Here is a 26,119-nt window from a genome sequence, read left to right on the forward strand (position 1 = left end):
CAGATGTTTTAATTAGACATTGTTATTAACAGGAACAGTGCAGAAACTAAAATCAAGCCTTTAATGTCTTACAGACCATGCATTTTTGAGGTTAGTGTCCACTCGGGTCCCATTAACTGTACATTTGCAAGATTTCATTATTTTTGCCTCTGACACTGTGGGAAAAATCCTTCAGAAACTACTGGGACAGATTCAAGCTTTTATGTACTTGGTTACCGCAGCTGTAAAATGAAATCTCGCCTTGTAGCATGGATGATTCTTCTCATGTTAAACCCACCAAAATGAAGGGGACTGAGGAGGTAATGATTTTCCTGTGCATTTGCATACGCTGATGATCCTGGGCCTTGGCAGTTGTTTTACTGGGCTCTTGGGCCTTGGATTATCAGCATGTAATTGTCCATCATCTTGGTGCTCCCCGTACTGAAGCACACAGCGGTGTTGATGAGCTTCGGGTTTTGATGCGCTTCGGGTTTTGATGCTTGTTTAGAGATCAGCTTGGTCTTAGGTGGGAGGGGGCAAAGCTAAATGGCCGCTCCCCCTCCTCCTGGCCGCTTGCTGCACGCTGTTCTTACTGTGCAGATGCCGGACTTAGTCCTCGCGTGTGGCAGAGTACCAAAGAGAGCAGTGCTGGGACACCACACGGACGGGAAGGAGGGGCAGTGGTGGGCACAGCCTGGCCAGCACTGGCAGCTCGCCCCTCCAGGACCCTAGTCACTCCCCTAGCCCCTCCTGCCTCTGCTCCCTTCTCCATAGAGATAACCACGGTGCCCACCACGCAGGCGTGTTGTGAGAGTTAAATGTGCAGCCCACATGTTAAGGACTTTGAATGGAATCAGGCAGATGCTAAGTCTCCCATGTCTGTGATGACGACATGCAGATACAGGAGTGTCCACATTTAACCATCTGGGAAAGTTTGGTAGAATTCATCTCTATAGCCAGTTCAGTGGGGAAGGTCTTCCTGAGAATTTAAAAAAAGAGACATTCTACAATACTTGAACTCCTTCAGACCAGAGCTACAAAGAGAGAAGCCCCGCATGCAAGCAGAGAGGCTGCTGGTATGTTCACCTGTGGCCTGTTCCCCAGCACCTGGGACAGTGATTCCTTGGCCCAGGCGTTCTCAAGTGTTTGCTCACTGCTGTGTGTGAAGTGCCTGCTAGGAAATAAGCGTATAAGAGAAGGATCTGGCCTGGAGGGGCCCAGGAGGATGCCCAAGGCAGTGTGAAGATCCTGTGTCCCTGTCCTGTGATGTCCTGCTCGCAGAATGGAGGAAGTGTCCCCGCCTTCGTGCCGAGCACTTGTTAGATTACACTTGGACCTTCACGCGTCTCCTCTCCCCACCAGACAGGACTGTGTCTGCTACAGCACAGAACAGGTACTCAGGCAGCCACCGGACCAATCAAACTTAGCTGTAAGTATCAGAAGAATTTAATGCTAGAACGTATAGCTGTGGGTAGGGAGGAGAAAATAAGTTTTAGACTTGCTGTCCATAGAAGAGGCCCATTAGACACTTAAGTAATGGCTCTGATGCTCTGGGGACAGGTTAGAGCTAAAGCCACGCAGCAGACATGACTGACAGGGGCGTGGCAGGAGAGGGAAGGCACCGTGTGCACCCAGCCCTGCCAGGAGAAGCGGCTGTTCCACTTTCCTCCACTCTCACGTGGCCCTAGAAGCCATTAAAACCTTAGTTTACCGTTTTATTTAACAGACGTTAAATAGGGCTTTCTAACCAACCTGTCCACAGTGTTGAAATTACTGGAAACATTCCCAGCTCAGTGGGTTGGTCTGCATTGGGCCTCATGGAGGAGATTTAATAACCGAAGTATGTAAAGGACTTTATTTTCCAGCCATTACATTTCAAGGACTGTCCTGTGGTACTGACCCCAAGGAAAGTGTTTGTATCAGCTTTACTGTAATCCTGTCCTGGCCCCAGAAAGGGACCAAGTGACATCTTAGGGCTAGAAAGGGCATTAGAGAACATCCACTGTCAGGAGGTGGTCATTGCGTGTCTGCTGTGAGCCAGGTGTGTGCTCGGTGTGATGGGCGAAGGGCCAGTCCTGGGGGAGACACAGTTGTGCCCACTTCACACTCACCATCCAGAATCAGCGAGTTCTGCAGTGACTCTGCCTACCCACCATTCCACCCCTCCCAGAGCAGATAGTGATGCCCCAAAAGAAGGGGGCTTGCCTACCTCCTTCAGCAATGGCTCCACCAAACACCTATGGCTGTGGATGCCACACACTCCCCTGGAGTGACAGGCGTCGTCACCTAACCCTAATTCCACATTGAAAAATTACAGGAGTGAATTGTACAGGAAAGTCAAAATACACTTGTGTTGATGATGTTCAGTTGATTTTGGATCACTGGTGGTTCATGTAGGATGAAACTCAAGTCCTTGGGTACCTATAATAAAGAATTTTTAAAACTGCACTAATGTGTTTCATTAAAACACCTGCCTTGGTGGCAGAGTCCCTTGTCCTGTTAGCAGTTATCTGCATGGAGCAAGTTTGTATCACAGAGTCTTCTTTGACATAAATCACAAAATTTTGCCCAGAATAAATGCACAAGGCCTTTGCTAACTTTGTGTTACACCAGCCACCTACTACTCAAAGTATGCTGCTCTCCTTGAGAGGCGAGGTGCCCGCGCACCAGAAATCGTTTATCGTAATTCAAACGGCATCTATTAAAATGAAACAGATTTCAGTATCTTTTTCCAGTATTTAATGTCATACACATCTCAGTGCCTGCTTGTTTCAATGGCTGCTGTGCCTGAGGAAATCAGTTATTTCTTAAATGCCCACCGGGAGTAAAGCACCAAGGAAGACCGAGCAGACTGTAGCTCCAACTCCTAGATACAAATCCTCTAGTTGGGAAATAAAGCATGTAAACAGTGCACCTAGAAGTCCAAGGGGCTCTGGCAAGTTCAAGGCGGTTGTGTAAGTCCTCCCAGAGAAGAGCTAATGTGCAGTGAGCGAAAGGCTTTGGAACCGTAATCACAACGTCCGGCCTCTGAAGCACATAGAGTGCTCAGACAGTCTGTGGTCTGTCATTTCGTCCATTCAATAGCAGTGGCAGAAAGTACCACAACCACGGTGCTAACATTCAGGTAGGGTAAACAGACAATCAGCCATGCACACGACTGTGTCATGCAGTGGAGCTGCTGCCAAGCGATGGAGAACAGAGCCGGGAAGCATGAGGCTGCTGTTCCTTTAGATAACTATTGTGCCATCGGGGAAGGCACCTGATGGCCAGAATGAGTGCCGTGGGTGAAGGGCGAAGAACCTGAACTGCCAGCATCTGAATTACCAGGAGATGGCAAATGCAAATCCATGACTGGTTTTCCTGGGAAGGTCAGAGAGTCTGCATTTCCGTGTTCAGTTGGAGCCAGGTCGCTGCTGTGTCCTTCGGACAGTTCTGGCCTCTGCAGTTCATCACAGTCCCCACCTCTCCTTACTTTACCCATGTGTTACTATGCTCGAAGTTCTATAGGCATTTCAGTTATGACCTCTGCTTTAAAAGAAAACACCCCAGGTGGAATTAAGTTAAAATTTCCATCAACTAACAGGCCAGTCTCCTATATCCCTATAAACTTAGACATACTTTGCTGCTGCTGCTAAGTTGCTTCAGTTGTGTCCGACTCTGTGCAACCCCATAGACGGCAGCCCACCAGGCTCCCCCGTCCCTGGGATTCTCCAGGCAAGAACACTGGAGTGGGTTGCCATTTCCTTCTCCAATGCATGAAAGTGAAAAAATGAAGTCGCTCAGTCATGTCCGACTCCTAGCGACCCCATGGACTGCAGCCCACCAGGCCCCTCCATCCATGGGACTTGCCAGGCAAGAGTACTGGAGTGGGGTGCCATTGTCTTCTCCTAGACATACTTTAGTCTACTTTTAAAAAAATAACCAGAGACTCTAAACAGCAGATTAATCATGTATTAGTTGATATCTCTCAAAGCCCCACTCAAGAGAGGAATAAAGTTGGAATAAACCCACAAGAGTGGTAGAGGAGACATCGGTAGATGACAGAGTTCAGTTATCTAGGATCTGTGAAGAGGCTGGAGCATTTGTGCTAAAATCAGCACAAAGAAAAAAACCAGAATTCATTCTGTAAGACAACCTCAAAGACTCAAGGCTTGGAGACACTGAGCAGAGAGGTATGAGGTGTGGGGCAAGTTTGAGAAGCAAGGAATTGGTTCAAAGCTGGGATAGTAGCTGGAAGCCCAGAAACCCTCCCCACCCTAAGTAGCCAGATGAGCACCCTCAGCGAGGCAGGAGAGGAGGTTTACTCTGGGAGAGTGGACCTGTGAACATTAAGGCCTTGGAGACTATGGGGTCGGGGGTGGGCCAGGGTGAGATGCAGGGCTGAAAACGGGATTAGGTAAATCTCTGCTTATGCTGCACTGGTCTTCTGGTCCCCGTCCCCTTACCTCCCGGACCAGAGTGCATGGGAATGGGCCTAAAGTTGTTTATCTGATGTGTTTGGCCATTTAGAAGAGAACGCTGATGAAAGTGAAAGTTGCTCAGTTGTGTCTGACTCTTTGCGAGCCCATGGACTATACAGTTCATGGAATTCTCCAGGCCAGAATACTGGAGTGGGTAGCCTTTCCCTTCTCTAGGGGATCTTCCCAAACCAGGGATCAAACCCAGGTCTCCCTCTTTGCAGGTAGATTCTTCACCAGCTGAGCCACAAAGAAAGCCCAAGAACGCTGGAGTGGGTAGCCTATCCCTTCTCCAGCAGACCTTCCCAACCCAGGAATCGAACCGGGGTCTCCTGTGTTGCAGGCTGATTCTTTACCAACTGAGCTATCAGGGAAGCCCCCAACACTGATAGGCATCCGACAAATCTCAGAATGTTGCCAAGAAAATTAAGCAAATGAGAAAAAAGAGACAGTTATTAATTCCAAGACAGACAAAACCCATCAAGAAAGGAAATATAACCTGATCCAGTTCTTGCCTCTGCAGTGAACAATGTACAATGAACAATGTCATAAAAATATGATTATTGAGTTAACCTAAAACTGTAATGAAACTATTTGAGGACGATAGGGAAAGACGTATGTGTGTGGTATGGATGGGGCAAAGGAATGAAAAAGCTACATTTCATTTCATCCAAAGCAGGAAGTCATTAGATAATGTATAAAAGTGATGACTGTTGCTGCTAAGTCGCTTCAGTCGTGTCCGACTCTGTGCGACCCCATAGACGGCAGCCCACCAGGCTCCCCCGTCCCTGGGATTCTCCAGGCAAGAACACTGGAGTGGGTTGCCATTTCCTTCTCCAATGCATGAAAGTGAAAAGTGAAAGTGAAGTCACTCAATCGTGTCTGACTCCTAGCAACCCCATGGACTGCAGCCTACCAGGCTCCTCCATCCATGGGATTTTCCAGGCAAGAGTACTGGAGTGGGGTGCCATTGCCTTCTCCGTAAAAGGGATGAAGAAGCCACTAAAATAAAGGCATGATCTAAGAACAGTCATGCATGGTCATTTGTAGACAAATTTTCCAAGGAGTGGGGAAAGGAGAATGTGATTGAATGTAGGTAGAAGTGCTCCAAAGATGAATTTGGAGATTCTCAAAAGGAATGGAGGAAGGAAATGTAGGTGGGCTTTGGAAATGGAAGGTTACATGGATTTGTGGGAAGGATGGCCAAACCACACTTACCTGAACAGAGTCAGAAACTCTCGGGCAGTAAGCTGAGGGGCCCAGCCCTGTTGTCACAAAGCATGCTGTCCACAGGAGCCCTCTGCCACTCCTTTGCCTGTTCACTCTTAAGTACACGTATAGGACATGTTAAGTACACATATAGTACGTGTTAAGTACCCTATATCTTAAATACACCTTAAGTACACGTGCAGTACACCTGCTTTCCAAGTGGAGGTTCCACCCACTTGAGATTTTATGAAATCAGAAAGGATGGCAAAAGCCACAAGCAAACGCCTTAACAGCTGTAAGAAATGTCAGCTGACGGCCGGGCAAAGAAAACAACCCAGAAGCACAGAAGGCAGCTCCTGGAAATTGAGCAGTGCAGCAGTGAGGCCGTTGAACTTGGAGACCTCCGTATCCCGGCTGTCAGCAGTGCCGCTCAGGGCCTACCTAGTGACCATGAAGAAGTTTCAGCTGCGCTTCTGCTAAGATGAAATGTCTTCTTGGTTCTTTTAAAGTCGTTTTATAAGCATATATTTTCAATTTGATTACATTTTCCATGAAATGATGTCTTAAGAGGCATTTGAGAATATTCTATTCAAAATGATCAATACCCCAACGTGTTTTTTTTTTTAAAGGGTGAGATCCTTTGGACTATTTAGCCAAAATGTCCTTTTTTTCCTGGAAGTGTTTTCTGGATGAGTCTGGCTTGTAGGGATGAAGAAAAGAAGGCAAGGGAGACGACAGAAGGTGGCCACCACGGGAAAATTCCAGGTGGGGGTAGGGGCAGCGTTACTTAGTGAAAGCCTTCAAAATGTACCAGGATCTGCAAGCGGATACCTCAGATTGTGGGTTTCTGAATGAGATGTTTCCAGCTATTTCCAACCCCATAAGAAGATTAAGGAGGAGCTTAAGAGCAGGGAGGACTGTTCCAGAAGCTCAGCTATCCCATCCTAAGCTTTGGATCCAACAAGGAGCCGTGGCAATGGAAAGAGAAGGGCTGAACACACAGGGTGTGAGATGTGAAGATGTTAACAGGGGCCAGAACTCAAAACACTGCAACTGGTGGGTGGGGAAAGTGGTTGCTTATCCCCACTGCTATCAGCTCATCTCCAGAGATGGGCTTCCCTGGTCGCTCAGATGGTAAAAATCTGCCTGCAATGCGGGAGACCTGGGTTTGATCCTTGGGTTGGGAAGATCCCCTGGAGAAGGGAACGGCAACTCACTCCAGTATTCAGGCCTGGAGAATTCCATGGACTGACTACATGGGGTCGAAAAGAGTGACTTTCACTCTGAGATGGGCCAGTGACATTCCTGAGTGGGGCTAGTCTATTAGGAGTTGGCTCTGCTGATAGAATGGCTGGAGTCAGAATCAGGGAGAGCTGATGAGATTCAGACTATTGTCAGAAGAAGGAAGCAAATTCTGCTTCCTGCCATGCTCTCACCTTTATCCACCCTTGAACTGTCCGCTGGTCAGATGGTCTGTCAAGCTCCGCTTCTGATTGGCTTCCCAACTCCAAACCACCCTGTGCATCCCAACATAACTTTCCTAACCACACCTTTTTCAAAAGAAAAATGCCACTTCACAAAGGGGGAACACTACAAGAAATTACTCATTGAAATTTTATGGGGTCTCACTGTGAGAAAAGTCTCCACTGCATGACACATACCTGTAATTAGAATCTTCAGTATTTTGCTGACATTGACCATGAAAATATCTACTTCCAAAGTAGTACAGTTGTCCAAATTAATCCAGTCTTCAAGGTAAATTTTCTGTTTTCTATTCCAATTTTCTGTTCTTCCTGTAAACTTACTTACACTAATCAATGAGGAGGCCTCTGTGGTTTTCTTTGAGGCCAAGTCAGGGTAAATGTGACCTCACACAGACTCGAACTCACTTTGCCAGGCTGCGTATCTCTGAGTCAGACTTTTTGCTGAAGGCTTGGTATGGGCGAGCACATCCAAAAAGTCGGCAGTGGTCACTGTATCCAGCTGGATCCCAGGTAAATTGCTGCTCCCTAGATGGAAACACAAGAATAAGGGCTCAACAATCGACCTAATGGTGATCAATGCTCTTGAAACGCTAATAGACCTTCTTTCAAGACAATGCATAATGCAGCATTCTTAATGGTTAATGCAGCAACAGGCAAGGCTAAAGAAGGTTGGGGGAAAACATCTTTAATGTGCAATTCAGCCCCTGAAGCCCATACACAAAATCTGACTTAAATGTATCATTACAAAGTATTATTTAATATTTATATAGTGCCGCAAATAGATCCAGCCCCTCATAGTGTACCAGAGAAATAAAAGCCCGAGCCCTAAGGAGTTTATCACCTGGGGGCAAAGTTGATCCAAAACAGAACAGAAGAGGAGAAAGGAGTTGGGCACAGAAGGAAGATTTCCACCAAAGAACGAGTGGCAGTGTAGGGAGCCACGAGGAACAGAGGCGAGGCGCCACCTGCTGGCGAAAGCTGAATTTTTAAACCATTTTCTCTCCCAGAGCCCCTTGGCTGTCATCCTTACCGTACCTGACTGGTGATTTTCAAGGGCGTTGAAGATCTTCCTCACAGGCCGCATAGCTGCTTCCCTGCAGACTAGCTTAATGTCCGAGCCAGAGTAGCCTTCGGTCTCCTGAAACACCCGCAGACCGAGCCATTAGGCAGCAGGCAGAACACGGCGGTGGTTACATCCTCAGAGGCAGTACCAGGTGTCAGAGCCCCTGTTTGGATTCCGTGTCTGTCACCCATGGACACTATATAAAAGATTCCCGGATAAACAGTGTTTGGGGGGAGGGAGGCTGGATAACCTAAGGAGCTGGGCAACGAACGGCTTCCTAATACCATCCAAGCAAAGGTGGTGAGATGCTGGTGAAGGGCTGGCCCGCCCAAGTCAGCCTAATGGGGCCTTTGTGCCCAGATCCCAGGATGATCAAATTCGGTGGACATTTTTATTCTTGTAAATAAGATTATAACCTGTCTCTAAGGAACCTCAGAGAAAACCACATTCAAGAGTCCTTTCAAGCAATGACACCCGTGGCTGTGGGATAACAGGTGACCTAAAGCTTTACTGTTTGTGAAAGATGTGCATTTAATCATCACAGTAACCCTCTGTGGCCTGTTACCCATTTTACAGGTGAAGAAGCTGAGGCTCAGAGAGGACGTGATGTCCCCGAGGGCACACAGCTAATACAAGCGACAGGGCCAGGATCTGACCAGAGGCCCTGAGTCTAAGCCCTATGCTATTTCCACTTCATCGCATCTCTTTCTGCTGGAATGCTTGCAAGGGACAAAGAGCTCACTCTTTCATGAAGGAGAGGCCTGTCGGGTTGTTGGGGGTAGCTTGGATCTTTTCTAGGCGATTCCAGCCTCCGAACAGCTCACGAGATGACCCTGCTGAGAAAAGGGTCTCGGGGCGGCCTCCCCGGTGGCTCACCCGGCTCAGCAGGCTGTACTCCAGGTCCGCGCGCAGCTCCAGGGCGCTGCTCCTGCTCACGGCTGGCAGCCAGTGGTGGATCATGGCCTCCCGGGCCTCCTGGCTCGGCAGGTCCACCAGAATCCTCTTCTCCAGGCGGCGCAACATGGCACAGTCCAGCTCCCTGAATCACGGCCGAAACAGAGGAACTGGTTTGAGGCGGTCAACGCACTTCGTGAGCCCCAACTGTGTCTGAAGAACAAATTAGACAATCCTGCATCTTCCCTGTGATGCTACGTCTGTGCTTGAGGGGAGAGCACCACCACTTCGTGTTGTTTGGGAGAAAGAAATAGTTAAAAAAGAAGAAAAAAGAGAGAGAAAGGGAGGGAGAGAGGAAAGGAGGAAGGAGGGAGAATAAAAGAAAGAGAAAAGGAGAGAAAAAAAAAAATCCCCCAAAGAACTCATGTGAATTTTAAGTGGCTTAATTTGAGGGGAAATAAATCCAGCTAACAACAACCAAACATGTGAGCATTCCCAATGCAGTTGTAACATCAGTTTTCCAATCTGATCCTGCCAGTGACTACATTATTCCTGATAATAATGTGGGCACTCTGGGAAGGACACTAATTCTTCCAGAACTCACATACATTCTGAAGCAAATGACAATCTCACTCCATTGTGAGTGAAGGTGAATGCTCCTTCCTGGGTGCCCAGTGCAAATGTGGCCCTTTGAAACATTGACCCTTGCTCCTCTCAAAATGCTATCAGGCCAGGTTTGTGCAATTTTGCATCTGTGGGCCATTTCCTTACATTTCTTAATATATTGGTAAAAATTTCAAGCATGTAGAAAAATAGACTAAAACAACAAATATCCACATACATACCATCTTGACTTAACAGTTAACATTTTGCCATATCTGCTTCATATCTATGTATCTATTCTTGTTAGACTATTTCAATGTAAATTCCATCATGAAATTCCACCCCCAAATGCTTCAGTGTGTATTTCCCCCCAAAAGGACTTTTTATATAACTACAATATCATTATGACACTAACAGAATCATTACATAACATGTCCAATGGTTATTCCATATTAAAATCTCTCCAATCATCCTCCAAATATCTTTTACAGTTTTTTTCAACCAAAATTCAATCAAAGATTATGTACCACGTATGATTCTATCTCTTAGTTCTCTTGTAATCTAAAGCAGTCTCCTTGCTTTGGCCTCTTTTTGAAAAGATAGGGCTAGTTGTACAATGCCCTACATTCTGGATTCGCCTGTTTTCTTTGTGGTATCAGGTAACTGGTTCCTCTGTCCCCCGTCCTCCAAGATGGAAGTGAGATCTCAAAACTTAATCAGACTCAGGATAAACAGTTCTGTCAAGTATATTTCATAGATGATACATTTTCGTATTAATTACATTGGAATCCACATGTTGGTGTATCTCACTTTAATGATGTGATGGTTAGTTACTGAGATTATCTGCTGACCATGGCTCTCTGCATTGGATAAGATCCCTTGCAAGGAGTAAGTGTTCTGTGTAGACTACTTTGGCACTGTGTGAAGACCCCTTTCCCCAGGCCATTTCAACTAGTGATTTTAGCATCTGTTGATGATCTTTGAATAAATTGTTTCATGAGAGCAATGCAAAATGGCGATTTTCAAAATCTTTTCCATTCCAAATGTATTATTTGGAATTATTATGTAAAGTGGAACTTTCCCTCAACGACTGCGGCTCTGGTTACCTTGAGTACTTATTAAAAACATATCATTCTGAGTGTAAGTTTGTGAACTCTTTGTATGTTAAAATTTCAATCTTCTAGATGGGAAGGAAATCTCTGATTTTCCAGTGTAAGAAATTAGGAAATGCCTGTGTGTTGGTTTGGCTGAACCACTAATAAAGAGTAACACGGTCACCAAATTTTCTGTCCTAAAGATCCCAAGACTTTGCAAAGCATCTTCCCATTTTCTTACTCTCATTCTGAATCTATGTCATGATATTTCCTTTTAAGTTGAAAAGGAAATATATCTGAATCTAAATTGGAAGGACCAGATTTCTTAAGAGATTATGTTTTTTCTTTACCTATTACTCCTCCGAGCTAAGAATCCAGTCCAGGGCGCTTTCCTGGCAATAATAATTACCTATCTTTTTCGCATTTGCTTTATCAGCTTCACCCTGTGGAAACTCATCTCATCAGAGACTCAGCCAGTTGCACAACTGCGCTCCCTCCCTCTCAGGGCCAATGTTTATATTCCAGACACAGGGTCAAAGGAACTTTGCAGGCCTCTGAGGGAGAGAGTGAAAGTCGCTCAGTCGTGTCTGACTCTTTGCAACCCCATGGTCTATACAATCCATAGAATTCTCCAGAATACTGGAGTGGGTAGCCTTTCCCTTCTCCAGGGGATTTTCCCAACCCAGGGATCAAATCCAGGTCTCCCGCATTGTAGGTGGATTCTTTACCAGGGAAGCCCTCTAGGAGATTATTTTTTACATTTGAAATAATAATAAAAACTAATGCTTAAATAGCACTCACCAAGTGGCAGGTACTGTTTCAAGCACTTTTCAGATATTAATTTAATTTTCAGAACCACCCTATGAGGTAGGCACGACCATTTCCATGAAAGATGAGGAAACAGGTGCAGAGAAGAGTAGCTGCCTGAAGCCAAAGCGAGTGAATGAAAGGCCTGGACTTGAACCCAAACATGCGGCCATGGACTGCAGCCTACCAGGCTCCTCTGTCCATGGGATTCTCCAGACAAGAGTACTGGAGTGGGGTGCAATTGCTCCCTTGTGGCTCAGCTGGTAAAGAATCCTCCTGCAATGCGGGAGACCTGGGTTTGATCCCTGGGTTGGGAAGATCCCCTGGAGAAGGGAAAAGCTACCTACTCCATATTCTGGCCTGGAGAATTCCAGTCCATGGGGTTGCAAAGAGTTGGACACAACTGAGCGACTTTCACTTTCACTTTCTATGTAAATAATAGGCTATAATAACAGGGAGGCCTGAGCCTTGGACTGAAGGAATGTTGGGCCCTGTAAACTTCAAAGATAAAACAAGACCTGAGCCCCTGAAAACCAAGAAGGAAGAGAGAATAAGCTGGAGAAACGGCAGCACTGGGGTGGTGGGCAGTCGCCATATTTCCCCCAAGGCCTCCCCTTGGACCAGCTGTCCCTCCGGAAAGTGCAGGGGCTGCGGAAGGACGGCTGTTTGGTGGGGGCACCTCTGGTCTCTCCATCCCAGCGGGAGGGACTCCTTAGTGAGAGGAAGACCAGATCCCCGAATGCCCCAGGAAAATGGAGGCAGCAGAGGGAGGTGGGAAAAACTATCCCTCACGACAGATGGTCTTATTGATCAGCTAATGCCCTAAAGCAAGAGATCTACCTCAAAACTGCTTGTGGGCACAAAATAAGTGCAAGTCGCTGACAGCCGGGCCTGATGAATGCACTTTTAATGACATCAATAATAATATAATCATACAAGGGAGGAAACAAAGGACAAATGGAATGTACCCAGAAATCATTCTTTCTGCCAATATATTCATGTGAAAAAATTTAACCTGCGGCAACCAGAAAACACTCCCTTTAGCTGTTACACTTTGATTTCTTTAAACCTAAATTATTCTGTTTTCACATCTCCTTTATCTTGGTCATTTCATAGTTCCATCACCTAGAAGGTCAAAAGCAACCAGCGAGAGAGACTGTGACTCAGTGAAGGCTCACAGACCTCACAGACAGACAAGGTGGCAATGCCCACTGGCCACCTAGACAGTTTACATGGGCCACGAGACCTCACACCTGAGCACCTGGGCTCCTGTGCCAATCTGTCAGGGCCCTTCCTCAGCCCTTGGTCTGTGTCTCCTGTTAAACTGTGTTGTTCCTGGGAAAATGATGATCCCAAAGTTAACAGAACTTGGAAATTAAACACAATTCCAGCTTGCTCATTCCATCATGAAAACGTTAACTTCAAGCCATCTCCATGTAGCAAGAGGAAAGCAACCTTCAGATTGTTAGGTGGAGTCTTTGCAGAATGTCCGTAACCAACGTGAAGCAAGAGATCGTGACAATCCTTGAAGAGCAGATTCCAGAACTGTCGTGGGCTTTGGCAGATGACCACCAACTAGCAAAGCTTCAAAGGCTACTTCATCCACTGCACTGAGCTCTGCAGGAGCTGACTCCTCCTACCTACATTTCCCAGTTGGACCAAACTCCTTTGTCTGCTTTTGTCTGAATTTACCTTTTGCCGTTCTAGGGGAGAGTCTATTCAGGCCATTTTCTTTACTGGGAACTTTCACTTTTGTCTACCGAGAGCCAGGTACATTTTATAGGCCCAGTTGAAGTGCCCGCTACCCCATTTTCTTTTAAGTATCTTTCATCAGAAATGGCCTCTTCCTTACATACTTTTATCCTGTGAATTGTCTGTACCAGCCATATGGCTGGCTATAGCCTTACTTCCTAGTTATTTGTGTTTATGTTTTATCCACTGTTCCATCAGATAGCCAGCCTCTGGACCATATATCTTGGGTTCCTCCTTCCATCACACAGAATACTCACAATAGGTACTCAATAGATACTACTTGCGGTAAGTAAAGAAGCTTTCAGTTCAAGGTTACTAGCTTCAAGTAAAATGATTGCCTTCCTTAGAGCCCAGTCTTTATTTATGAAGGTAAATCTGCTTTGTTGAAAACTAGCGCTTTATAATCATCATTAGCTAGAATTAACAGAGAAAACCAACACAGGAATAAAACATTTTGTTTTCATCTTTAGTAAAAAAAATAATGGAAATGATGATTGTAGGGAATGATTCATTCAACTCACTTGGCTGGGCAATGCTTTTGAAGATAAGGTGAAAGATGGAATCTCCATATAGGGTCTCTCATCCCCAGAGACTGTACTTCTCATTCTGAGGATAAGCTTACAAGCATTAGACAAGGGGATCCAGGAGGAAAGCTGTCAGTTCGATCCACGTCCTACTGATGTTGGGGTTAAGAGCATCACTCATTTATAATAAAGGATCGCAACTACTTCAAATTGCTACAATACCGACAAAGGAAATATATTCCCATTACTCTTGCCAGAAAATATATGATCAATAATTGAGAAAAGAAATGGGAAGCTTCTTTTTCCAACAAGACGATGAGCTAGACCTTCAAACATCTCTTGATATAAAGTCCCTTAAAAAGCTTGCTAGGACATATTTTTTTGGAATACACAACAAGAGTCCACAAGGAAGTGACACTAAAATTCTCAAGCCCTAAAAATGAAGAGGAAGCTAAAACTCAAGGCTGGGCAAGTGAAATTGAAGCTGTGGTTGATTCAGGAGTGTTTGCCTCTTAGTTACCAAAAAAGTTTGGATTTTAAAGTCCACATGTGGGATAGCATAGAAGGCCTTGGACCCATTCTAGATGGTAGGTGGAAACAAAGTCCATCACATTAAACAAACAAACAAAAACCAGATGGCACATCCTTTCACAGGCTTGGTCAGAAAAATCCCCTCACTGGAAGTGGGAGGAACGAAGGAGATTTGTCTGTCTTGTGCTTTGTGGGGAGGGGGAATCTTTACTGAAAATCTCCACTACTCACCCCCACACGCATGGCTGAGGAAACCCTGTGCTGAGAAGTCAGCTTACAGTGGCCCACAGCCTGACCTAGTCAGACATAAATTTTCTGTGGAGGCATGCGCACAAGATCCCCTCACTAAATGGAAGCTCACCATCCAAAATTATGAAACATGCGGAACCACCATGAAGGAGAGTCTGCAGAAGAAACTGAGGACTGAACTGGACTCCACTGACACAGACTATAACATAACGGCATTTAAGATGCATAGAGAGATAAAAGAGGGAATCAAAAATATGAGTGAGAGACTGCTTCTGGTCAAGATAGAGAAGACCGCCCCTCTCTAGTCCATGCTCTGCAACCAAAATCCCTGCAGCATCGAAACCTAGGAAGACACTGGGAAGGAGGTGAGGGGGCTGAGGGCCAGGCGAACGACAGGGCAGTGTTGCAGGGGTGCCCTTCTTGCTTCCCACAGACCTCCCATATGGGGCGCTGGAGAAACCTGCAGGCAAACTGCTGACAGGCACAGACAAAAGCCCCAAGAAAATCCCTCAAACAAAGGACTGCAAAGGGAGGTCCATCAGGACACAAAGCTGTTTTGATAATACCTCCGCTGCTTCAGTCAAACACCAAAGGGAAAACTGTCCCCCACATCGAGTGTCCGTGCTGGGAGCCATGGTGGAAGGAGCTTGGTCCGATGGGTTGGTGCCGTATTAAAACCCTCAAGAAGAAGAAAAGTGTAAGATAAATTGCTGGTGGGAAGCTGCTATAGCACACGGAGCTCAGCTCAGTGCTCTATGACGACCTAAAGGGGTGGGATGGGGGTGGGAGGGAGGCCCAAGAGGGAAAGGATGTATGCATACTTATCGCTGATTCACGCTATTATACAACAGAGGCTAACACAACACCATAAAGCAATTATTCTCCAATTAAAAAATACAAAAATTAACTTAAAAAACAAATTACAGCTCACTCACACAGTGGGATTCTATACTGAACTAGGTAGAATTTTCAAACTTGTCCACAATATATTAAGTGAAAGAAGAAAAAAAAAGCCATAAAACAAAATAATACGTAACGTGTCTGTGGTGTCTGTGTGTACAATTATAGGGGACTGTTCACTTTCAACCAATACCAAAGCATATAAAATATGATTTTTTATGATGAACATGTATTCTTTTTGTAAACAGCTAAAATTATAAAGACGACTTCCCTCTCAGGGAAAAAAATTACCACAGAAGGATACACCAGCAACAAATGATAACAAATAATCAAAACACTTCCACCATTAGGATGTATACAAAGATGATAATACTTAAATCACAGTGCTGAAATTATGAGTGATTTTATCCTAGCTCTCAAATTTTCTGTAAAATGGTTACGTTAATTTTACATTTTAAAAAGTATGGTCTTAGAATTATAGCTCCCATGTCAACCTGCACCCTAAGAAGCAAAAGTAATGACATAGGAGGCCAGGCTGAAATCAATTTACATCTGAGGAAACCAAACAGCCTGAGAAGGTATGGACGGGGCAAGACCAAGGGTGCTCGTAGTAACCTCCTGCCAGGTCAGTCCTGGGTCTGCCCCGCTGCACCCACAAATCCTGCTCCTCGAGCTTCCTTCCTGCTTGTGTCAGAATCACCCAACAGCCACATGTGGAGAATCAAAAACTCGACAGGATTGCATAGGTTAGTGAAACTTTGTATGGAGAGAAGCAACTTCAAGCAAAACAATCTGATCACTAGTAGACATGGACATACTATTGTTAAAAAACAAAATTCAAATGAGTAAATTTAAAGATCCAACTCTTCTTGTTCAGTGACTCAGGGATCCATGAGCATCTCACCTAGCAAATAGAAAGGAACGCTGAAGAGCTGTACAAAATGGAAGACTTTCATAAGCAGGAGGAGATACAACAGGAAAGCGAAGAGCAGAGAGTGGACTATTTTAGGGAAGGTCACCTTCCTTTGGGGAACAGCAGAGTCTACCTGGTAGATTAACTCACCAGTACTGACCAGGTAATTCCAGACTGACTGGTTAAGATTACATTCCTGGAAGAGGTTGAAATTACAATTAGGTTATGTATGAATAAACTGTGGAAAATTCTTCAAGAGATGGGAATACCAGACCACCTTACCTGCCTCCTGAGAAATCTGTATGCAGGTTAAGAAGCAACAGGTAGAACTGGACATGGAACAATGGACTGTTTCCAAATTGGGAAAGGAGTACATCTAGACTGTATATTGTCACCCTGCTTATTTAACTTCTATGCAGAGTACATCATGAGAAATGCTGGGCTGGATGAAGCACAAGCTGGAATCAAGATTGCTGGGAGAAATATTAATAACCTCAGATATGCAGATGACACCACTCTTATGGCAGAAAGTGAAGAGGAACTAAAGATCCTCTTGGTGAAAGTGAAAGAAGAGAGTGAAAAAGTTGGCTTAAAACTCAGCATTCAGAAAATGAAGATCATGGCATGCGGTCCCATCACTTCATGGCAAACAGATGGGGAAACAATGGAAACAGTGATAGACTTGATTCTCTTGGGCTCCAAAATCACTGCAGATGGTGACTGCAGCCATGAAATTCAAAGACGCTTGCTCCTTAGAAGAAAAGCTATGACCAACCTAGGCACCATATTAAAAAGCAGAGATATTACTTTGCCAGCAAAGGTCCATCTAGTCAAAGCTACGGTTTTTTCCAGTAGTCATGTATGGATGTGAGAGTTGGACCATAAAGAAGGCTGAGTGCCAAAAAATTGATGCTTTTGAACTGTGGTGTTGGAGAAGACTCTTGAGAGTCCCTTGGACTGCAAGGAGATCCAACCAGTCCATTCTGAAGGAGATCAGCCCTGGGATTTCTTTGGAGGGAATGATGCTGAAGCTGAAGCTCCAATACTTTGGCCACCGGATGTGAAGAACTGACATTGGAAAAGACCCTGATGCTGGGAAAGATTGAAGGCAGGAGGAGAAGGGGATGACAGAGGAAGAGATGGTTGGATGGCATCACTGACTCAATGGACATGAGTTTGAGCAAACTCTGGGAGTTGGTGATGGACAGGGAAGCCTGGCATACTGCAATCCATGGGGTCACAAACAATCAGATACGACTCAGCAACTGAACTGAACTGACTGAGTCTTGGTTTAATGACATGGGCTTAGAATGAGTGACTTCATTTTGGGCCTGTTGTCACTTTTTTAAAAACAAAAGATTTTAAATGCCTACAAGTAGGACTGAATACCATCGCAATGAAAGATGCAATTATCGGATCAGAATGAGTTAATGCAAACCACTATTTGCAAAAAGTTTTCAAATAGAACATTGATCTTATAAGATGCTCTTTAAGGTAAAGGATTCTGGGATCAAATAAATATGGAACGCACTGTTTTCTCATAGCTTTTCTTAGAGTCAGAACACACAAAAGCATCTTGAAGGCACTTAAAAGTCCTGCCATGGGGAAATCAGTTGAACTGTGTTTAACTCAGTATCTCTGAATTAAATTAGATCCCATGAAATCCCATTTTGGGGAATCTGACCCTGTGGGAAACCATTCTTGGAGAAATGTTGGTCTAGAGGGTGAGACAGTCAAGACATGAGGCTGAAAGGTAGGACCTCAGAGAGCATAGTTTCTTCCTGGAGCCCAGCAGATGCATGGAGTTATTGGGGGAAAGCCCAGGGTTATGTCTGCTGACCTCTTTGATCACATGTATACACTTCTGTAGAGATCTCACGCCAGACAGGAGAAAGCCCACATGGGAAGAAGTCAGTTTACACTGGTACATTTTCGCACATTCCCAGTGTACAAACCCTTCCAAACCTTTCAGATCTTATGCTTTCTTCTACATTTTAGGATTTTTAAAAATCTAGAATTTGGTCATACCACGTGGATGATTTTTAAGAGGGATAGTGAAATGTCTAGCCCTTTTGCAAATATTGGGTTGGCCAAAAAGTTCACTAGGGTTTAACAAAGAAAAGATGAGTTTCAACATGCTTCACACAAACAGTTTTTGTACCTTCTTTGTACCAACTACCATCAAGTTAAATAGACATCTAAAGATGGCATTTACTTTAATAGCCCTGTTCAGTATTTTGTTTCCCTCTGGACTCCCAGGCCTGAGTTTTTGAATATTCAATAGTTGAAGCGGGTCAAATTAGCCCTAATTGTGTTTGTTAAACACTTCTTCCATGGCTATTACTTTAAGTGATAATATTGAAGATGCAACATTTGTTATTCCTCTCATTGCTAATTTACCCATCAAATAACTCAGATGAACTGTTATTTCTTGCTTCTTTCTTTTCCTCTCTGTGATGCCATAGCTCAAGGAAGGGGCTCCTTGGAGGAGAAGCACTGAATAAACAAAGATGCTGCACGTCATCTCACTGTGAGAAGGGAGAAAATGATGGCCCTTTGAGACAGAACGGATTTGTCTAAGGAAAGTGATAAGTTAACAAGCAGTAGACGATAGCCTAGCACTCTGGAAGATGTTGTGGATAAGAAACACCACTAACCAACCAGAAAGGATTTCTTTGGGGATTTTACGACTGGGTTTTTACATACTTTGGTGTGATTTAGTTACTTCCCCAAGAAGGGCAGACTGCTTTTATCAGATAAGTTTATTCCCTCATCTAAAGCCAAAATAAAGGTATGTCCCAATATTCTTGATAAAAATTTTTGTTGTTGTTCAGTCACTAAGTCATGTCCAACTCTTGGCAATCTGGTGGACTGCAGCACGCCAGGCTTCCCTGTTCTTCACTGTCTCCTGGAGTTTGCTCAGATTCATATCCTTAAGTCGGTAATGCTATCTAACCATTTTGTCCTCTGCTGCCCCCTTCTCCTTTTGCCTTCAATCTTTCCAAGCTTTTCAGGGTCTTTTCCACTGAGTCGGCTCTTTACATCAGGTGCCAAAGTATTGGAGCTTCAGCTTCAGCATCAGTCCTTCCAATGAGTATTCAGGGTTGATTTCCTTTAGGATTGACTGGTTTGATTTCCTTGTAGTCCAAGGGACTCTCAAGAGTCTTCTTCAACACTACAGTTTGAAAGCATCAATTCTTTGGCACTCAGCCATCTTTATGGCCCAATTCTCACATTCATATGTGACTACTGGAAAAAACATAACTTTGACTAGGTGGACCTTCATTGGCAAAGTAATGTCTCTGCTTTTTAATACACTGTCTAGCTTTGTCATAGCTTTCCTTCTAAGGAGCAAGCGTCTTTTAATTTCGTGGTGACAGTCACCATCCACAGTGATTGTGGAGCCCAAGAAAAGAAAATCTGTCACTGTTTCCACTTTTTCCCCATTTATTTTCCATGAAGTGATGGGACTGGATGCTGTGATTTTAGTTTTTCAAATGCTGAGTTTCAAGCCAGCTTCTTCACTCTTCTCTTTCACCTTCATCAAGAGTCTGTTTAGTTCCTCTTCACTTTCTGCCATTAGAGTGGTATCATCTGCATATATGAAGTTATTGATATTTCTCCCAGCAATCTTGATTCTAGTTCGTGCTTAATCCAGCCCAGAATTTCACATGATGTACTCTGCATGTAAGTTAAATAAGCGGGGTGACGATATACAGCCTTGACTGTATATCCCAGTTTTGAACCAGTTTGCTGTTCCATATCCTGTTCTAACTGTTGTCTCTTGACCCACACACAGGTTTCTCAGGAGACAGGTAAGGTGGTCTGATAAAAATCCTATTTCCTAATTTAAGAACTTGGGCAATATGTAACAAAGGACTTTTTAAAAATCTATACCCTTTGATACAGCAATCCTACTTCAAGAAATCTCTCCTCAAGAAATAACTAGATTTTGGTCAAAGATTTTTATTCAAGGAAGTTCATTTCAGTGTTATTTATAATAGAGAAAGTTGGGAGCATCATTTATGTTCAACAGGAAAGGAATGATTAACTAAATTATAGTATATTCACATGTGGGAATCTTGGGCAGTCATTACAAAATCCAATTTCCAAGGATTATTTAATGACATTGGAAATGTTCTTACTATAATGTTAAGTAATGAAAGCAGGACACTGGTGGGAATACAAAATGCACAACCTCTATGGAGGGAAGTTTGGCAATCTCGACTATAATTTCATGCACATTAACCCTCTGACCCAGCAATTCTACTTCCAGGAGCCTTCCCCAAAGATACACTGAAAAACACACCACATGATGTATGTGCGTACCATTCCTCACTGCAACGTTATTTATAATAGCAAAGAGTAGGAATAGCCAAGTGCCCATCAGTAGGTGAGAGGGATAAACTACCGCATGAACAAGATGGAACACGTACAGCTACAGTGGGAAGGTGAACTTTCTGGACTTATTTGGAAGGATCTCCAACATTTTGTTATGGAAAAAATCAAAATACAGGACAATTTCTATAATATGCCACCTTTCGTGTAAGTAAATCAAGTTCAGTTATTTTATGGTTTTCTTAAAAAAACACAAAAACTCAAGAGTTTATTTGTGGAGGATGTGACAGTTTGTCTCTATGCAATTAATGTCTGTCATTCCTCCCATTAACCCAGTGAGTCTCAGCTAGAGATGATTTTGCTCCCCAGGGAACACCTGACGAAGTCTGTGGACATACTTTGGTTGTCACAACTGGGGGTGACGCCACCAGCATCTGGTGGGGAGAGACCAAGGATACTGCTCCACGTGGCAAAGCGCACAGGAGGCCCCACAGCAGGGTTATCTGGCCCCAAATGTCAGGGCGCTGACGATGAGAAATCTCGGATTAGCTCTTCATCTTAGTTATGTCAGGTCCGCATCATTTTCTTTATAAAAATACTACTTTTATGATAGTACTGGTAATATTACTGAAAATTCTGTTATAGACACAAATACAAAATATATCTACATATTCAGTTCAGTTCAGTTCAGTCACTCAGTCGTGTCTGACTCTTTGTGACCCCATGAATCGCAGCACGCCAGGCCTCCCTGTCCATCACCAACTCCCAGAGTTCACTGAGACTCACATCCATCGAGTCAGTGATGCCATCCAGCCATCTCATCCTCTGTCATCCCCTTCTCCTCCTGCCCACAACCCCTCCCAGCATCAGAGTCTTTTCCAATGAGTCAACTCTTTGCATGAGGTGGCCAAAGTACTGGAGTTTCAGCTTTAACATCATTTCTTCCAAAGAAATCCCAGGGCTGATCTTCAGAATGGACTGGTTGGGTCTCCTTGCAGTCCAAGGGACTCTCAAGAGTCTTCGACAACACCACAGTTCAAAAGCATCAATTCTTCAGCGTTCAGCTTTCTTCACAGTCCAACTCTCACATCCATACATGACCACTGGAAAAACTATAGCCTTGACTAGACGGATCTTTGTTGGCAAAGTAATGTCTCTGCTTTTCAATATTAGGATAAAGTGAATAGTAATTATACCAGTGTTAAGAACTAAAATTTTCACAAAGAAAAGACACAAATATAAAATCAACTAATTTAACTAAAAACCTTGTAATCTTAAATTTGAATGGGAAATACTAGTACTAACTCATTATTTGCCCCCTTTCAACACTAGGTATCTATTTCTTAGCTCTACTCAATCAAATCAATGATAATCCAGTAGCAAGGAACACCCATAACTGTGGGACTATGATCTTTAAACAGTACTTTTCAGTGAAGGGAACCAGGGCTCTGTGAATCAATGGTTGATTCCAAGTCTGTAGCAGAATATTAAAATTAAGCCTGGGTCATCTTGTGAAAATGACAAAGAAACTTGGCTTTGCCACACCTAACAGCAGGGAAGACTAAGAAACAGAATTCAGAAATTGGGGTTCTATTATTACATTAGAAGGATGAAGTAAATATTGGGAGGCAGTTATCAATCTCTGCCATAGAGGTATGGGACTGACAAATTACCCTTGGATTTGCACTGCCCAATACAGTAGGTACCAACCACATGTGGCTATTGGGCACTTGAAATGTGGCTAGTCCAAACTGGAACAGGCCATAAGTATAAAGTATACACTGGATTTCAAAGATTTCATATGAAAAAAAATGTAAACTATCACAATAATTTTATATTGATTATATATGGAAATAATAATATTTTAGATATACTGGGTTAAATAAAACATGTTAACAAAATTGTATTTTATCTGTTTCTTTTGCTATTTTTTAATATGGCTACTAGACATTTTTTAAGTCTGTATTTCTAATAGACAGAACTAGTGCCAAAAAAATGGTCACAGTGTCTTCTGAAACACTTGGGGCTTAGGAAATAGGATAGCCATGGGAAGTTTAGCAAGGGCATGAAGAGACAGAGAGGAACAAAAAAATTCAGAGATGGAAGGAGGGAGGGAAGACAGACTAGTGGCCAAAGAATGGAGAAAATATCTACAAATCATATATCTGACACATGACAAAACAAATCTTATAACTCAATAACTTAAAAATGGACAAAGGATTTGAAAAGACATCTCACCAAAGAAGATATGCTATCATCAGTCACCATGAAAAGCAAAGCAAAGAGAGGAGACGGCACTTCTCATCCTAGGATGACTACAATCAAAACGACAATAACAAGTGTTGATGAGGATGTGGTGAAACTGGAAGCTTAGTGCATGACTAGTAGGAGTGTACTCCTGCCTGGAAAATCCCATGGACGGAGGAGCCTGGTGCACTGAAGTCCATGGGGTTGTTAGGAGTTGGACATGACTGAGCAACTTCACTTTCACTTTTCACTTTCATGTATTGCAGAAGGAAATGGCAACCCGCTCCAGTGTTCTTGCCTGGAGAATCCCAGGGATGGGGGAGCCTGGTGGGCTGCCGTCTATGGGGTCGCACAGAGTCGGACACGACTGAAGCGACTTAGCAGCAGCAGCAGCAGCAGTTGGAGTGTAAAATGGTGCAGCCACTTTTGAAAACAGATTGGTCATTCTTCAAGTAAATATGCGTGTGCGTACTTAGTCACTCAGTCGTGTCAGCCTCTTTGCAACCCCATGGACTGTAGCCCACCAGGCTCCTCTGTTCATGGAGTGGGAGATGGGGATGATTGCTAATGGGTATAGGGTTTCTTTTGGGGTAAAGAAAAATGTTCTACAATTGATTGCAGTGATGGTTGTACAACCACATAAATATAAATATATCTAAAACCATTGAGTTATACACAGTAAATGGGTAAAGTGTATGGTATGTGAGTTATATATCAATAAAACTTAAAAAAAAAACAAATGATGTTATACCAAACAAGGCATGAGATCGGAGAGAGAGAGAAAGAGACAGGGAGACAGGACTCATCGGTTACCTGGAGGTTGCCAGGGCACAACACATGACTCTAAATATTAAAGAGAAAGAATTCTGCTTTTTTAGGATGAACTACATTTCAGGGTTATCAAATAACCCTATTGGATGGGGAAAAGTTCTATCGTAGAGAATAATTCCAGCTATCAATCAGAAGGCATGACAGAATCACACTTCTAGTGAAATAAGTGATTCAGGCAAAGATATCAACGGATGCTTCAACCACTGATGGGAACTACACAGTGGAGGAACCTGGCTGACACACCTGAGCCCACGGATCAACCTTGGTATAACCAAAGGTGGGACGACAGGGCGTTATATATGGCTGCATATGATGCAATGTCATATACTCAGCATCACCTATGAAGTATGTCCACCCCAGAATTCCACTGGTCCTGAATCAAATCTAATCAATCCAACCTTTAGTCTAGAGTAATTTTAAGGGTAAGGAAAACTAGCTAAACAGTACCATGAGGATACAATAAGCCACATCCAGAAAGTTTAGGCTCTGTAGGACAACCTCTCTAGCAATCAAGTCAATAGCAAGTGAGGAAGGGGTGGGGGAAGAAAGAGTCTGTTCTAGATTAAAAGATATGTAAGAGAATAGCCAATTACAAAATGCAAATTTTGTTTGGTTACCAGTTCAGTAAACCAACTGTACAAAGATATTTTTGGAATAGTAAGGGAAATCTGAATATAAACTGGGTATTAGATGATATTGAGCAATTATTGTTAATTTTGTTGGGGTTGATAATGACATTGTGATAATGTAAGAAAATGTCCTTATTTTTTAAGATGTAAGCTGAAGTATACATACGTGAGCAATAACATGAGAATCTGGGATATAGTTTAAGATATTGCAGCAAAACAAGAGAGAAGGTAGAAATAGATTAAAATCAATTGGGCCAGATGCTAGTTTCTGAAACTGGAAAATGTTGAGTTCTTTGTACTCTCATCTTTAGTGTTTGCCAAGAATTTTTCATCATAAAAATTTTTTAAACCCAGCAACGTTCAAGAGTGGGTAGGACAGTTCCCAGGTATGCGGTAGGGTTGCAATCTGTGATGTCAAGGAATTCAAGCTTAAAAACATATGTATTTGCCATTTGACATGATGGACTTTCACTTTTTTCATGATGAGAGGTAATTCTTTCAGAAAAGCCCTTCTGAGCTTCTTTGTGATTGCTTGCCAGCTTTTTATTTTTCCTCTCTGAACCATTTTATTTAAGTTTACCAAAGACTGGTCGCCCAAGGGAAACCGTGGAAGCACCACAACCTCCCAGTGAAGCCCTAGGTTTCGCTGGGAGTGAAGGCTCTCCACGCCTCCCTGGCAGGCACAGCCCTTTCTAGAGCCATGCACGAAGCTGTCCAGTTTTCACCCACCCTCCTCAGCTGGCTCTCACAGGCCCCCTGGGACATAAGTAAAGAGATTATGATCAACCCTGTTTCAAACAGGTGAAGGAATGGAGATTCTCTCTCTAAAGGATTCTCCATGCCTAAATGATAGCTCTCTGATTTCAACTTCAACATTGTGTATAAAAACCTTTCTCCTCACAATGTAAAATGCTGATCACCTTAGCACATCAGAAAAGTCATAAATTTGAGAAGTGGCAAAGTTGGGTTGAAATTATAAATATAGTTAAAATAACAGACTCCACACAAACATCCTTCTCTCTCTCCAGTGACTTCTTCTTCGGGAGGCTAGATGATCAGCGTGCACAAACAAAAGCATTGCATCTTTGAATATAGAAACAGAAATGGACAAGGTACGGGAAGGGAGAGGGTGTGGCTAGTTCAAGCTCTGTTGCAAATCGGCTGTTGACTTTGGGTGGATTGACCTCCCTTGACCTTGGCCTCCTCTGCAAATAGCAAGAGCAGCCTTTCCTTATTGTCTCCTGTCTCACCTGTAGCTCAAAACAATGTGAACATATTCTTGAGAACTATAAAGGGATTATAATTATTTTTTTAAATATTCTCTCCAAGTCGAAATTATTTTTCTCTAGTCAACATCTCTTATTTCCCAATTCTACTTCTACAATTGTTCTTATATCACTCTGGGATAGTTTGAATAACAGACTCTCTGAGTAGATTATAGTTTCAATTAGAGATTATTTAGCTTCATATTTACTGCACAATATTAAAGATTTTCCTCATAACTCAAAAAAAGTTTAAATTTAACACTGTTAAAATCCAAACATATTATTTCTGGAATATTCTTGAGTCCTGGAGACTTTAGTATTTTATGGTTCTCTGCCAAAGCCCTGCTTAA

At 43.5% G+C, this 26,119-nt stretch overlaps 1 protein-coding gene across 2 annotated transcripts in view; it reads right to left on the reverse strand.

Moving 5' to 3' along the window:
- Positions 1-7,245: 7,245 nt before the first annotated feature.
- Positions 7,246-26,119, reverse strand: part of KATNAL2 (katanin catalytic subunit A1 like 2) — a 112,093-nt gene continuing 93,219 nt past the window's right edge. For both annotated transcript variants that reach the window (XM_025273630.3, XM_006075263.4), the window contains exons 14-16: positions 9,069-9,231; positions 8,165-8,267; positions 7,246-7,654 (exon numbers count right to left, since the gene is read on the reverse strand). In XM_025273630.3, the coding sequence (XP_025129415.3) occupies positions 7,515-7,654; positions 8,165-8,267; positions 9,069-9,231 (406 nt within the window). In that variant the 3' untranslated portion in view covers positions 7,246-7,514. The remainder of the gene's footprint in view (positions 7,655-8,164; positions 8,268-9,068; positions 9,232-26,119) is intronic.

This window comes from Bubalus bubalis, chromosome 22, assembly GCF_019923935.1.
Source record: "Bubalus bubalis isolate 160015118507 breed Murrah chromosome 22, NDDB_SH_1, whole genome shotgun sequence".
Taxonomy (NCBI): domain Eukaryota; kingdom Metazoa; phylum Chordata; class Mammalia; order Artiodactyla; family Bovidae; genus Bubalus; species Bubalus bubalis.